The sequence below is a fragment of the Notamacropus eugenii genome, chromosome 5 (genome assembly GCF_028372415.1).
Source record: "Notamacropus eugenii isolate mMacEug1 chromosome 5, mMacEug1.pri_v2, whole genome shotgun sequence".
Classification (NCBI taxonomy): domain Eukaryota; kingdom Metazoa; phylum Chordata; class Mammalia; order Diprotodontia; family Macropodidae; genus Notamacropus; species Notamacropus eugenii.
Genome location: NC_092876.1, coordinates 17,646,348 through 17,661,877, shown reverse-complemented (window position 1 = coordinate 17,661,877; position 15,530 = coordinate 17,646,348). Strand labels below are relative to the sequence as shown.

The window sequence follows — 15,530 nt, the reverse complement described above, 5'->3', positions numbered from 1 at the left end:
ACTCTGAGGTCTCTAGTCTTCTCCACTTGGAACATGAAAGGGCCAGAATGCAACTCTCATTGGTGCCAATTACATCTACAAGTTCCCAAATTGGAGAATCCATTTTCATGTGTGCATTGGAACATTCTAAGTGAGGAGAACCTGAGAGAATGAGCCAGAAGTCCCTTTATGGTCACCAGAATTAGAGAAAGAAGTAGCTACTGCCCAAAGAAACCAGCACAGACACGTAAGCTACAATTTATTCACTCAAGAGCGAGGCAAGCCTTTTCAGTGGGTGAGTTAGAGAGGGTAAGGTAGAGCAAGCAGAAAATGTGCTTACAAGAGATTATTTTCACTTGGTACTAAGAAAAGAATGTTCCTGTTAGCCTAGATAAAAGGAAATAGTACTTTCTTAATCAGATCATCAACATTTGTTAAGCTCCTAAGAGAAGAGGATTAATTAGATAGGATTAAGAGGAGGGGATGGTAAAGTAATGGGAGGGAGCTAGTGAAGGGGAGAGACTTTTTGCTCTAAACTATCCTTGAAGTAAGTGCTGAGATAATGCCTGGCAAAAACCAAACAATCCCACTCCTGCCCCAAAACCCTGAGAAATATAGAATAAAATGGAATTGATTACATCAACTCTTAACAGACTAGTTTTCTCTTAAAAAGTCCACTTTAAGACTTCATTAACTGATGCAAAGTGAACACAACCAAGAGAACGCCGTATACAGTAACAGCAACAGTGTTCTGATGAATTGTGAATGACTTTGCTATTTCAGCAATACAACGATCCAGGACAAGCCCCCAAAGAACTAATGATGAAGCACACCGTCCACCTCCAGAGAAACAACCGATATTGACTGAATACGGACTGAAGCATGCTATTTTCACTTTCATTCTTTTATTTGAATCCTGTACAAAATGACTAATGGAAATGTTTTACATACCATCTCGGATGGGGGAGGGGAGGGAGGAAGGGAGGATAGAATTTGGAACTCACAACTTTAAATAATATTGTTTTAAAATAGCTAGGATTTGGCAGCTGATTTGGAGGCAATTAGGTGGTGCCACAGTTGTCAAAAGTGCTGGGCCTGGAGTCAGGAAGACTTGAGTTCAAATGTGACCGCAGATATTTACTAGCTGGCTAATCTTGGGCAAATTACTTAACCTCTGTTTGCTCAGTTTCCCAACTGTAAAATGGAGACATCGAGGATCAAATGAGTTATTTGCAAAGCCATTGGCACCTAGAAAGCACTTATTCCCTTCCCCCCTTTATATAGCGCTTCAAGATTTGTAAAAATGTCTTATGTGTCATCTCATGTGACCTTCCCACTTTATTTTCTTTCTGCATTATTATCATCCTCATTTTGTGGAAGGTAAGCTTGCCCAGGGTCACACAGCTAGTAAGTATCTGAAGCATTTAAAATCCTTTGGAGCTCAGTTGTTCTTGACCTGAGGGCTCTATCCACTGGGAGGCCCAGCTGTAAAGGAGCTGGTCCAGTGCAGATAGTTCCTTGCTGTACCGAAACCTCTCTTTCAGTGAGGGAGGTTTGCTGTCCCCTTCAGGGCTCCGTGCCATCTCAGCCCCTCTGATTGCCAACGAGCCTTCAGGGAGGGTCTTGTCCCTTTTTCTTGGCTGGTATCCCTGCTGATGGCCCTTCACTTTAAACCTGGTCTTCCCAGGAAGGTCTGGACTTGCTGCTCCCTCCATGGGGATCCCTGTGCACTTGGTCTATGGGACAGGCTATTGGTCTCCATGTCAGTTAGCTCATCCTGAGTCTGGGTTAGCGCTCTTGGCTATGTATAATACCCCATTCAGGTTTTCAGAGCTGAGCAGCTGGTAGTCACAGATGATGATGGGTCCAGAAAACGACTCTGGGTCCAAGAATCTGAGACTCCTATCACCTGTTTCCACCTGGGGGTTGATGGGTACCCTTAAGCTCACTCTACCCTGACACCCTCATCATAGAAAGTGGAGGGCTATGTTTGATTCACCTCTGTCATTCTGACCTGTGTGGCAAGACTGGGGGTCCCTCCCTCTTTCTAGGCCTTACTTTCCTTGCCTGTAAAACAAGGGGAGTGGACAGGATGGCTTCTGAGCTCCTCTCCAGCTAACATTCCAGTCTAGAATGTTGAGAAGAGATCCAGGGTTGGGGTAGAGTTTGGGTTCAGGAATGGAAATGGAGAGCATCAGAGCGGAGGTGAGAGACCCAGGGGCCTACAGCTAGGTTGTTCTATCTAGGCCCCTCACTGTCCAGATGAGGAAACTGTTTTCCTCCTCTTCTCTAATAAAAGTAGGCCAGAGGGGGAAGCCACTTGCCTCTGGTCATGAAGTAAGTGAGGTGGAAAACCAGGATTAGTGTCCAGATCTGACTCCTCTTCCCTGAAGAGGCCCCTATGAAACTCTGGGCTCCACCCCAACTTGGGTTCCAGACACGATGGCTAAGCTGTCCCTGGGGTGGCCCCAGGGGGAAAGGTGATTGTCCTTTGTCAATGTAGGGCATGAAGTTTGCACTGTACAAGGAGGGAGATGAAAACCAGCTCAGGGGGCAGTGTTCCTGCCCGGGGGGAGGCTGTATTCCTCATCACCTAGGTGACCTCCAGCCATCCAGGGAATGCCATCGCTGCCTTGGTATAGACAGTAGTGTCCAGACGCAGGGGACCCACCACGGATCCTGTAGAGACGGCGACCCCATTCAGCCCTGTGCCACCATAGAGAAGTGTCTCAGCCCTGATGACTGGGGAGGATCAGAGAAGGCAAAGACTTGCTTTCCCTTCCAATCCTGGGGCCATGGGAATGAACCCAAGTTGCTTCTTTCTGGTGTCCAGGTGAAGAGGACAAGCTTTCTGACAAGGAGACAGGAAGCCATTTCTTCTAATTTCCCTGGAAGAGCCCAGCTCTTATTCCCAATTGTTGGAGTTTGGTGAGGATGGGTGGAAGAATGGGCACATGCTAGGCTTAGGGCAGCAGGAGGACCACCTCTGCCCTCCCTTCAGTGCTTGAGACCACCTTTATCTTCAACCTCAGTTGAGTCTCCATCCTCTTCCTCCTTTGCCTCTCAGCCATCTTCAGTCACTATTTCACCCAACTCAAGTGAGTTCAAGAAGGAAGCTGAGAGGTCTCTGGGACACGAGGGGCAAATGAGTGGGGAGTAGGTTGAAGCCCCAGATGTGACTCTTTCTGCTTGTTTTTCTGAGCAGGAACCTCAAATGGAGTGTCCCTCTGAAAGTAGGGAGGCTCAGTACATCTTCCTAACCTCCCTTGGCCAAGCCCTGAGGTCCTGCACCTCTTGTATGTCCATGGTGGTGAGCTTTGATCCTGGGGGACCTCTTTTCCTTGTCTTGTTGCCCAACCCTTCAGACTTCCCTTCAGTGTCTCTGCTTCACATACCCTCCTCCTGCCCCAGAAGCCCCAGCAGAGGAGCCTGAGACAGAAAGAGGAGCAATGGGAGAAGCCTAGTCTGAAAGCTGATAGAACCTTCTCCTTGTCCCTAATACAGAAATGGCCCCATGAAGAGTGATGAAGACAGCAGGGGATCCTCCTCTCTCTGGAGGAAATCTTAGCCTTATCTTTGGCCTCCAACCTCTGCCCTCCTGACACAGTCTCAATGCCCCCTTCCTCCAGTGCCTCATTTCTGGTTTGCACTGATGATCCACAGGTGCATTTTCTCCTTAGGTACCCAAGAACCCCTGGAAGTGATAAACATCCAAGGGAGGGGCAGCCAGTCTTTGATATCCCCCTAGAACTCACTCATATGCCAAACTCTGCAGGGGGAAAAAGAGGGCTCAGTCATACAGAACAGGGGAGAAGACAGAGGAGAGCCTTCGAAGGGATGGGGATGAGGTAGGTGAAAGGGACTTGGAGAAGTCCCTTGGAACCCATCACATAAAGGGATTTTGCCTCTTCTGGGTGAATTGCTTTCCTTTGTCCCTTGGAAAGTACATGACTTTTATACTACATCCTTTTCTCAGCCTGAGGCTCATTGAAAAATATACATCTCTAAGAAACTTCTTGAGTAATCCATTTATGCCTAGAGTTGTGAAAACACAACCTGGCTTTTACCATTGAGTCTGGAGCCCAAGAGATACCGAATAGCATTCAATGAAAGAGCATGGAATAATGATTGGTATGGGATAAATAGCCCAGAGACCTCTCTTAAATTCATGACCTCCCAAATCCTCTCACTTGCTCCATTGTCCCTTGGCTTCTTCCCGTCTCAAGAGCTCTAGAGTTCACAATCTGGCTTTGACTTGGTCAATTGGTCCTCTAGTCTTCTTATCTGGCAAATGAAAATAAGGTACCTCTACTACTTACAAGTCTTTGAGAGGATCGGATGAGATCATCTTAAAGTTTCATGTAAATGTGACCATTATTATTCCTATCATCTCTTTTGTGATGAAGTGCACATAGAAATGCTCTTGGGATGGATTATTACCCTGCCTTAAAAACTTGTTCTAAAAACTCTAGTGCTTTTTGTAACTGAATACAAGTATCTGTAGTTGTTTGTCCTTTGTGTTCAAAAAAGACCAAAGTGACATCACCATGATAAAGGGAAGTTTCTATGTGTAAGACGGTGGCTGATCAGACCAATGCGAGCTCAGAAGGCTCTACCACAGATCGGGCACAAATAGTCCACATGAACATTTGGGAAGGAGATATCTTTAAATGTGTGCATCTTGTTGTGTGTGACTGCAATTCTGCCTTCAAAGTATCAGTATGTATGTGTTATCATTATAAGGAGTGTCATTGGACCTATTCTTTTATTGCTGGAGAGAACCTCCAAGTGAGGAAACTGACCTGCAGAGCAACATCTTCTGTGTTGTCCAGTCATAGAAAGTTGCCTGAAGATACTGAGAAGCTGAAGCTGAAGAAGCCAGTATACATTAGAGGTGACACTTGAGCCCAGGTCTTCCTGGTCTGGCTCAGGGGCCAGAAAGGTACCCCAGGAACTGGTGACTGCACCATTTTCTGTCTTTTATTTGCCATTATGATTTCCCAGGACTCATTGCTCTGGGGGAAACCTGACTTCTCACTAGTGCAAAGAGACTTCTGTCCGAATTCTTATCATCATTGGCTCCTCATTCTCAACTTGACTTCCCAAGGACTGTTGAGCTGTTTTTGACTTTGGTCTAGGGTTTCCTTAGAGAAGTCCAGGTCAGAAAGTAGGAAAAGTTAAAAAAAGTCTGCATGTATAAAAGAGGTAATTATTCTTATGTAGGGAAGAAATAAGAAAGAATCACAGAATGGAATCCAGTAACCTATCATGACTGATACTATCAGGGCGGGTGAGTGAAGGTTCTCTGAAAGCCTCCAGAAACCCAGACAGCTTTGTGAGGTTGTTCATTAGCTGGCTTAGGTTACACCGAGCGAAAGTGCCGAGCTGGATTTTCTTCCTGCAGCCTCTCTCGTTTGATTGTTTGATTTGAAGTGATGCCAGTTCTCCCTTTGGAGCCAGTCCACTCCTGCTGCTGCAGAGACTGTTTCTCCTTGTGCTGGTGGATCTATCTGATGCCAATCTTTCTCTCAACCTATCAGGAAGCATTGTTACTGTTATTAATAATATTAATTACCGATGTCCTCTTTTCTTCTGAGTTGTGTCCAAACACTGTTATCTTAAGAAGAGACCTGTTCTGACCTCCTCCTTTTACCTCCCCTCACCTCCACCAATCTCTGAGAATCATCTTGTATTTCTTTTGTATGGATTTTGTCTATAATTTGTGGTCTCCCCTTAGAATGTTAGCTCCTTGGGGGCAGGGATTATTCTACTTGGATAGATTTGCCCCCAGTGTCCAGGTTCACAGCTAGAGCTCAATAAAGCCTTGTTGACTGAATGGCTGGTCAGTAGCCTATCTAAGCCATAGATGGCTGGCTGTCCTTCAAGAGCCACCTTTTTTTCCTCAAATAATTGGCCTCCTTATCAGTCCCCAACTTACTCTCAGGCTTCCCTAAGCCCCTGCCCCCATATAAATTGGTTCTTCCAACCTTGTAGGTACAAACAGGGATGATATTTCTAGAAGTTGACCTCTACCTCACGTTGTCTGGTCCCTCAAGCTCTTGGAGCTTTAGAGCTGGAGGAACGTTAGAAATCATTGAGTTCACCCCCTTCATTCTACAGAAGAGGAAACAGGACCAGGGAAGTTGTGATGTATCACCCAGCTAGTAAGTGTGTGTGCGTGTGTGTGTGTGTGTGAACTTAAGTCTACCTGACTACAAGTCTAGCATTCCATCTGCTACGTCATGCTACCCTTGTGTGGAGTGAAGGAGGTGAGCTCTTGTCTTTCCCATTGCCGACAGTGTGTGTGTGTGTGTGTGTGTGTGTGTGTGTGTGTGTGTGTTTTGTTTTTTGTTTTGGTTTTTAAATTTTATTTAATTACAGTGTTCTATCATCATTATCATATAACTTAGGTTTTTTGGGCAATGTTAATTGTTACAAAGGTTTTCCTGGTGTACGCTACTGCCCCTTTGTTAGGTGAGCTTCTTGGCTGTAGAAAGATGCAGAAAAAAACATTTGTATAAGGAAGACTGCTAGAATTGATGAGATTTGGTAGAGGGAGGGTCATCTGGAATGAATTCAGACTCAAGCATTCTTCAAGTCAAGGTGGCAAAGGTTCACTGTAACACCAATATAGTGGGTGGAGCTCCTTAGAAAATTTGCAACTTAATCAGGAAGAAGCAATAAACATGAGCTTGAACAGACTTCAGGAGATAGTGGAGGATAGAATTGCCCAGTGTGCTATGGTCCAATTGAGTCACAAAGAGTCGGACACGACAGAGCAATATGAAGGTTAATTACTTAACGCCCTAATAGAGGGAGAAGAAAAAAGTGTCTTCTCAGAATCCTAATGTCTTTAAGAAAATAGGCTTCCAATATATCTCATTTTCATGTAACTCAGAAAAGCAAAGATTGAACACCCTCCCCTTCCCCTCCCCCCCCTCACACAGAGCATGATAGAGAAATACATTCAACCCAAGAAGGAAATAGGTGGGAGCAAGGGGATGGGAGGGGGTGGGTTAAGAGGGAAAGTGATGGATTGATCAATAGACGCACTGAAATCAGATGGATTATGTCAGATGATATATGTGTGTGCAGATTTCCTGAATATAATATAATCTATTTAAAGGCCCAAACTGTTTGGTTTCATTCAGTGCCTGGGGCATAGTAAGTGCCCAAGAAATGCTTGTTGATCAATTGGTTAATAGTGCCAGAGGGTATAACTGAGGACATTCTATTTATTCTTAGCTTATCGTGAGAATGGCACCCAGTGTGACCTCCACACCTGCCTCCTTTCTCTCTCTCTCTCTCTCTCTCTCTTTCTTTCTCTCTCTCTCTCTCTCTTTCTCTTTCCCTTTCTCTCTCTCTCCCTCTCTCAGCAAGTCCACTAACCCCAACTTTCACTTATGCTTTCAAGTCTAGGGTTTTTCCCAGAGTACGATGTGGGCAGGAGTGTGGTAGTAAATGTTTAACAACCAGCTCTTTGAGAAAAAAAGCAAATGTGACCCATTTTTAAGTTTAATCTGCATCATTACCATTTTCTCCCTCACTTTCTTAAGTCTAGGCAATAAAATAAGCCCTGATTTGTAGCATTGAACAATTTCTAGGGTGTCAATGCTCACATTAAACATTTAACAATGGGTTCACTGGCATGAGCTGGCGCTAGCCCACCCCTAATCGTGACTACAGCCACAACAATGTTGCCACAAGTTACCTGTCTCAGGGTCTAAGAGTGAACCAAGGCGAAGAATGGAAATATACTCCTGCTATTCACTACCATAGCCCTTGGGACCCCACCAGTGTGTCCCCATGTATACAAAGTCAGTAGCAATGGCACAATGAGCTGCAGCTATTTTTACATTACTCATTATCCATTTTTCAACTAGATCCTCTCAGCACCTTTATCCAAGGGGTAGTTTTCTTTCAGGTCCTCAGAAGAATCTGTTTGTCCTCAAGTATTTTTATTTGAAGGATTATGTTTTCCTTAAGTTGATTCTGATGGAGCACTTGGGTGCTTGTCCTTGGACCCCAGTCCCAAGATCGCATTTCTCCCTAGCTTTAAAACACTATCCCTGGCAGTTTTCTTCCCAGCCTAAGGAAACTATACCTAGCAATCTTTTCCCATAATAAGAATAAGCTGACCTCTGAAGAAATTCTCTTGTAAAAACAGGACTATCTAGTAACGATAGAATTATCATGTATTGATTTCCAAAGTTATCATATTCAATCCAGAGGTCAAGCTATAGACATCAACTCTCAAAACTATCTTGCTACAGATGTAACAAACCCAAAATATACCCCTAAGAAACCACATCCCCTGATTTCCAGTAGTGAATGATGCCAGTGACCAAGGCTGTAAGTTATCACCTAATTAGCATATCTGCCTGATGATCCACTACTTTTCCTTCCCAGAATGAAGGACAAACACCACCACAAAACACCAAACAAACACCACCACAAAAACCACCACCAATGGAAGGCAATTCATTTTGTCCTGTGGATCTAAGAAATATGGGCAGTTTTCTGGGTAGAAATTTATGTTTCTTGAAAGATGGTAGCCAAGCTTTGTTTTATTTTTTGGTCATGATTTTCAAGAAGGCTGATAATTCTAGAAGTTCTCACTTTGATCTATTTTCTAGGTCATTTAAAAAAATATGAGATGACTTACATTTTCTGTTTTTAAAAAAAATCTTCTGATTTGAATATTTCTTGTTATCTCATGGCATTGTTGCTTCCTGTTTGCCTCAATTAGACTTTCAGGTTGTTCAGTTTTTGAATAAGATTTACCACTGTTTTTTCTAAGGTACCAGTTCTCCTTGCCATTTTCCCCCCTTCATCACTATTCCATTTGTATCTCTCTCTCCTTTTCTCTGTCTCTGTCTCTGTCTCTCTGTCTCTCCCAAATTTCTTCTAGGTGCTCCTGTAGTCTTGTGGCCAGAACATTTTCTCTATGGTTCTACATGGACTTCACATGGAGAGTTATTCTCTTTTTTTGGGTTTACTCCTTGAAATTTTCTCAGGCCAAGGTATGTCTTCATTGGGTTTAGCATTTTCTTCTGTTTACTCATATCTCAGTCCTCACTTTCTGCTTGGTGAAACTCTATCCCTGTATCCCTGGATGCCATGGGAAGGTTCTGCTTAATCTTGCATTTGGTGGCTAGGACTAGGCTTCATCATCTGCAGGAGTCATCTGGCCTTGCTTTCAGCTGTGGTGTGGACCTAGAATGTCTAGATCCTAGGTTGAGTGTGGGCTACCTTGGGGCTGATCCAGTCATGTCTCCCACTTTCCACTGCTTTGGAGGCTTAATTGGAACTGACTTCTCTGGGGGGATTGTGTTGTTTTGTATTTTACACTTCTCCAGCTCTGGCTTGTCTCCTCTCTAAGCATTTGCAGGATTCTGTAGTCTTTCTGTGAAATCCTGGTTGGGATAGACGTGCTGGTGGCTGATTGTCGTTGGTTTTCTTTTCGATTGTACCTTTTGGTGCATTTTCAGGTCTTTCATGGAGAATCTGGTCTTTTCTAGATCACTGCACAATTCCCTCTTCTGTCCCCCAAGATTTAGAACACAGGCTCTAGGGTGTTGCCTGAGACACAGAGATGTTTGAATCATTTAAAACACAGAAGTGTGGGCTAGATAGCAGTACAATTAAGTGAATTTGGAAGTGATTGAATGGGTAGAGTCAAAGAGTAGTTATTAATGAATGTACCCATGTTGACTTGACAACAGAATGCCCAGTGTATCCGTGGTTGGCCTGCTGCCAAACTGACTGTTTGACAGCAACCAAGTGAATCCTGGTGGCACAAATCTAAAAGTGAGACATACTCTGCCTTCAAGGAGTTTACATTCCAATGGGGGGGTGGTACCCCCTGAAGTGAGGAATTTAGGGTGTCACTAACATTTTAAGCCACAGTGACTAGAGGCTGCTGGGGCCCTCTGCAGCAATAGGAATACTGGGAGGAGGGTGGGTGGGATAATGAGTTTTGTTATTGACACGTTGAGTTTGAGATACCTACGGGACTTCTAGTTCAAGAATTTCAAAAGATAGCTGGTGATGCGAGACTGGAGAGGAGAGATAAGGTTAGAGATAGAAATCTGGGCATCATCAGCATACAGAAGATAACCAAACTTAGAGGATCTGCTTAGATCATTGAGCACAGTAGCATGGAGGGAAAAGAGAAGAGGGTCCATGATGTGGCTTTGGATCCCCATGGGAGGTAGCTACTCTTGTCTTGGAAAGCTCGTTCACATATCTCTGTCTTCCATTGGGCTCTGAAGGATTTTTGTTGGTTTTAAGGCAGTTTTGTGTTTTTTATCTTTCTGCTTCCATGAATCCTCAGTCCTAAATATTTGACAGAGGTCACTCAGAGACTGATTGAGAATATTATTATTTTAAATAAAAAGTTTGTGATAACAACCATTAAATCCTAGAAAAGTCCCCAGCTCTTGAAGATTCTCTGAGTGTGGTCACTACCTTCCCTGAGTCACTGCCTGCACTGTGTTGAGATACAGTGTAACCCATATACCTGAGGTTCTATAGAACTGGCCCTTGTCAATGAAAGAGTTGAGCAATCTTTTTTTGAGCTGATCTAACATTTTAATCAATATTTCTGTTAAAGACCTTTCTGTTAAATTTTAAAAAGGCCAACGTCTCCCATTGCATCCAGGGCCATCTCCTGTCATACTGATCCATATTTGACCACTGGCTCCAAATAGCTCCAGAGGAGAAAGTGAGGCTGGAGACTTTGTACAGTTCTCCCTCACTTAAATCCAATTCTCTTGCATGTCATGGCATCAAGGTCCTCTTGGAGAACAAAGGACAAACAACCAAACAGCAGCAACAGTCTTTCTTCATGTCTTTCCAAAGTCTTCTCCAAAGACAATGACATCATCAAGGTATACCAACTTGCATGTTCACATCTGCAACTAACTTCTCGGATTTTGAAAAGCAAAAAGTGCTCCTGAGATGTCTCTAGGAATGCTCTCAAACTAGGCAATGGAATCAGTCTTCTTGTCTCCATCTGCCATAGAGATCTGGTAGGAGCCATTGTACAGATCTAAAACAGAAAAACACTGGCTGTCTGACAGACAACCCAGGGCATCATGAACTCTTCGCCTGCCATATTGGTCCACCTTTGGTTCTCTGGTTCAAGGTGTGAGAATCAACATACAAATGTATCTTTCTATTCTTCATTGGTACCACCACTATGAGTGAGGCATATGGGCTATTGTGTTGTGTTAGACTCTGTGATGAGGCCATTGGGTTCTTGACATAATTCATCACAGACAAAGGAATTTTTCTAGATCTTTCTGGGAATGGTTGTAAGTCAGTGGGCTGGCTCTTTGAAGCCCCTCCTTGGGCACATCCCACAACTTATTCATGCATTGAGAACACATTTGTCTTCTTGATAAACTTCTTTCTCAACTCCCCTGGACTGGGGAACCTTCCAAATCAGTTCCTTGGATCTACTCCTGAAGCTAACAGGCCAGGAGTCTGATGTTGTTCTCTGTGACAACTTGACTCTATTTTCCTATAGACTTCTGTGCAAATTGTACTGATGGTCCAGGTATGCAGGGATCAAGTTCCAGTGCATGATTTGTAGCATCCAGTGAGTGTACTCCATAGATTCACATTGATTCCAGTGAATGCTGCCATTTCCTTTTATTCAGCTTGGGTCTGCGTGCACGGGGTCAGAATGTCCACTGCCTTGTTGATCCAGCAATATGCTCAGGCAGTTCTAAAGTTACTTCAGTGTATCCCAGGTAATGAGAGATTTTTCTCACTCAATCCTCCAAATGGCTCTATAGATACTTTCTTCAAGTGGTTTTTATAAAATGACTGGAACACAATGGTTAGTTCAGCTCCACGGTCTATGCTCTCAATTTTCAGTCATCCCTTTATGAGATTCTACAAGTCCTGATGGGAAAAAAACCCCATTAGGAATGGTTGGGGAGGTTGTGAGGCTGTGGCTCTCTCCTTTCCTGGTGTCACTGTTTTCTTCCAAAGTTGGTCCTGTAGTCCACAACTTTTCTTCCATCTGTGTTGTGTTGTCTTCCCAGATTCATGTGGCCTGTAGAAGGCCCATCTCCTTTAGAGTTGTAATAGAAGGATCATCTGCCTTCCTGACTTCCTTCTGATGGTGACATTCATGCCTCAGGGCAACTGGCCTTCCTCTTCCTTGTCTTTGTGTGATGGATTCATCTTTGGGTCCATTTTCCCTACAGTTACTGAGTTAGTATCTATGGGGCTGCAAAGTCACCCATTCCCTGGATACCACAACAGGTAAATGTCCTCTAGGTGATTGGGGTTTAGTATTTGTCATTAGACACTTTTTAACTTGACTTCTTGACCCACTCAAATGATTCTAAATAATCTATCAGTTCATCAGCGGGTAATTAATAGTTAAGAACCATTATATTGCCTCCAGACATAAAACAAGCTATTGTCATGAGACTTCACAGTTACACAAACGACTGAAAAGTTTAGATGACACAAGTTTTGCACTCTGTTATGGATTATTTTTTAAAAGTATCTCATGAATACATTAGAATTATACAAGATTCCTTGACAGAGGTAACTACAGAGATAACCTTAAGAAAAAACCAATGTTCTGGACCGAGTCAGCAGTTTCCTGATTTTCTCCAGCTCAGAGATGAGGACATGGTCCTCCAAGGTCAGGGTTTGGTAAGGAGCAGGGGCAGGGGACTTGAATAGAGCAGAAAACATGTGGATGGCAAATCATGTCTTATTCCTATTCCAGGGGTGTCCAAATGGAGGCTCTTACCAACTCATCTGACTGCAGTGCTCAGATTAGGGCTTTCTGGGCTGCTTCTTGGTGGCTCCTCCGGCTATGCCAGGCCTCAGCCAGGAAGACTCCCAGGATCAGGAGGAGCAGTCCAGCCAGGCTGAGGCGGATGAGATTTCCTATGGTGTAATCCTGGGGGTCTGCATCTGGGGGAAAGAAGTTGTCACTGAGACAGGAATAGGGTGTCTCTATTTCTACACATCTTATGATGAAAGCATGGTCTTCCCCATGGGATTGAGGAGAAAGCCTGCCTGTGTGGGTGAGAGATGAGGAGTCCTGGGCTGAACTGACTCTCCTTTCCTCTTTTTTCTGTTCTGTTCCTCTCCCTTGCTTGGGGTCAGCTCTCATGACCTCCTCCCCAGCCAGGGCACTGATGTCCCCAATATTTTTCATCTCTTTTCTCTCATCCTGGCTCCATGGGGGACATGTGGCCCAATTCTTTAAGCCTTCCCTCCTCTTCAGAGAGAGAACCCTGAGCCTCCTGACACAGCAAGGGTACCCCCAGGCTAGGACTGGGGGAAGCAGAGTGGGGAAGCCACACACTGCTGCTATACTAAGTCTCTGGTTACTCACAAGCTGGTGAGTTTACTGGCCCCCAGAACTTGCTGAGAATTTGAAGGTGCAGATCATCCCCAGTGGCTCCTTGGAATGGGATCAGGAGTAGGGAGAGGATGGGGCTACTTTCTGTTGTTTCTGCCCTTACCCCTCTTCATACTCTTTCTCCCTTCCAATTGGGTCTGGCCTCTCTTTTGGGGGTTTCAAATATTTCTCCACATCATATTTTGAAATTATTCCATCTCCATCCCCTTCCTCACCCCTTAGAGCCCTCCCTGGGAGCCCAGGGGCTCCCTCACCACAAACCTCCCAGAGCCGAACAAGGGAAGGGAAGGGAAGGGGAAGGAAGGGATGAAGCATTTACTAAGGCACCTACAGAGTCAGCCTGGCCACAGGAGTGCATTATGGGCTGATGGGCAGGACAGGGGCCAGACTGGGGCTTGCTCACCTGTGACCCTGAGCTCCAGCCGGTCACTGGGGGCTGTCCAGAGGAGGGGGTGCCGACTGTGAAAGCTGTAGCATCGGTAAGCAGCAGTCTCAGCAGGAATGGGGAAATCTGCTTGGACTCTACTTTCCCAGAGCTGGGAGCTATTGGCCCCTTCCTCCTTAATCAGAGCGAAACTATCAAACTTGTATTCTGACTGACAGCAGAGGGTCACTTTTTGTCCTGAGGCCAGCTTGGGGCTGGGCAGAGCTGAGAGGGAGGGTTTGCTGTATAAGCCTGAGGGAGAAGAGCTAGGAGTTAGGAGTTGTCCCCTCCTTGCCCGTGCCTGGGCCTGAACTGGGAGAGGGTCCCAGGGCTCACTCTGGCTCTCTTCTCCTCTTTCCTTTCTTGAAGATGATAAATGGGATGGGAGAGCCCCCATTGTCCCCCAGGGGAGCCCAGGTTACCTTGTCTCCAGAGGTCAGAGCTGAAGGGCCCATCTTCTCTCTGGCCCCAAGATTGGATCTGGTTCCGGGAGGAGGGACCAGGGTTGGAGAAAGGGAGGTAGCAGAGGATGGGGAGGGGCAGATGGGCCTTGGCCCAGGTACTGCCATGGGGGTGGATCTCTCCCTAGAGTCACCTTGGGGCTCCTCCTGCCTCTCTGGAGACCCTCAGGGTATAGCTGTCATGGGGGTCCTAGGAGCCTCTCCCCATCACTTTCTTCCCTTGGTGGGGGAGGGAGACACAGACCTTGGCCTGGTTGAGGGCCCCGCCTCACCTGTCACCACCAGTTTCAGAGGCTTACTGCTTACTGACCAGTGAAATTGGTTGTGGTAGAAGCAGTAATAATTCCCTGCGGTGTCCTTGGTCATGGAGGAGATGGGGAACTCGGCCCCTCCCTCGGCTGTATGCATACTTTTGGGCTTAGAACTTCCTTCTTTCCACAGATGGTATCTATGGCCTCCAGGAGGCCCCCTGCACCAGAGAGTCACGGGATCCCCATAGGGGATCAGAGGTCCTGGCTTAGCCCAGAGGAAGGGTTGAGATGAGGATCCTGAAGATAATCAGAACAATCTGAAAGGCCAGCACCCCCCCCTGCCCATCACCAGGCTCCCCTCCAAGAGGCTCTTGCTAGAATCCCCCTCCTTCCCATCAGCTCCTCTGTTCTAGCATCCCGGCTGCTCCGGCAGTACAGATTGGGGACAGAAGGACTGAGAAGGAGGGGAGAGGGGAAAAAGGAGCTTACCTGCCTCAACCTTGATCCTTGTGCTCAGACATAGTGCTGTTGGAGAAGACCCCCCCATTAGATGTGACTTACCACACCCTTCTCAGAGAGAAAGAGCACAGAAGTCTGGGAACTGCATTGAGAAGGATTGGAGACCGGAAGTAGAGCCCTGCTCCTTCCCCCCTACCCCTACACTATGCATCTTTTAACAGATCTGTTCTTCTCTGTAAAGATATGTGAATGTAGGGAAGGGAGGCTGGACTCCAGGTTCTGTCTATCTAGGAGAGCCCCCTTGCCCAGGGCCTCCTGGATCCCCCCTCCTCAGGACTCACCAAAGCACACTAGGGCGATGAGAGAGGGGGACATGGTGAACCCAGCCACCGGGGAGAGGAAGGGCTGATCTCTGGCTAGGCGGCTGGGCAAAGGCACCGGGTGTGGTCAGAGCCAATCTTGCCCTAAGTTTCCCAATGTCCCAGCTCCTTCCCCCATGGGGTGCCCAGCGCAAGGGCAGGGTGATGTAGGATCTGGTGGCAGAAGTAGGGAGA

The 15,530-nt window shown here is 45.8% G+C and overlaps 1 protein-coding gene across 3 annotated transcripts in view; it reads right to left on the bottom strand.

The window, feature by feature from the left end:
- Positions 1-15,530, bottom strand: part of LOC140503522 (leukocyte immunoglobulin-like receptor subfamily A member 5) — a 27,441-nt gene extending 11,911 nt beyond the window's left edge. The window contains exons 1-6 of one of the 3 annotated variants that reach the window (XM_072607584.1): positions 15,318-15,530; positions 15,007-15,042; positions 14,539-14,814; positions 13,785-14,057; positions 12,761-12,927; positions 865-5,512 (exon numbers count right to left, since the gene is read on the bottom strand). In XM_072607584.1, coding sequence (XP_072463685.1) covers positions 12,782-12,927; positions 13,785-14,057; positions 14,539-14,814; positions 15,007-15,042; positions 15,318-15,351 — 765 coding nt within the window. In that variant the 5' untranslated portion in view covers positions 15,352-15,530 and the 3' untranslated portion in view covers positions 865-5,512; positions 12,761-12,781. Of the gene's footprint in view, positions 1-864; positions 5,513-8,528; positions 12,928-13,784; positions 14,058-14,538; positions 14,815-15,006; positions 15,043-15,317 lie in introns of those variants that run through there. The other 2 variants (XM_072607585.1, XM_072607583.1) reach the window with 2 other exon arrangements.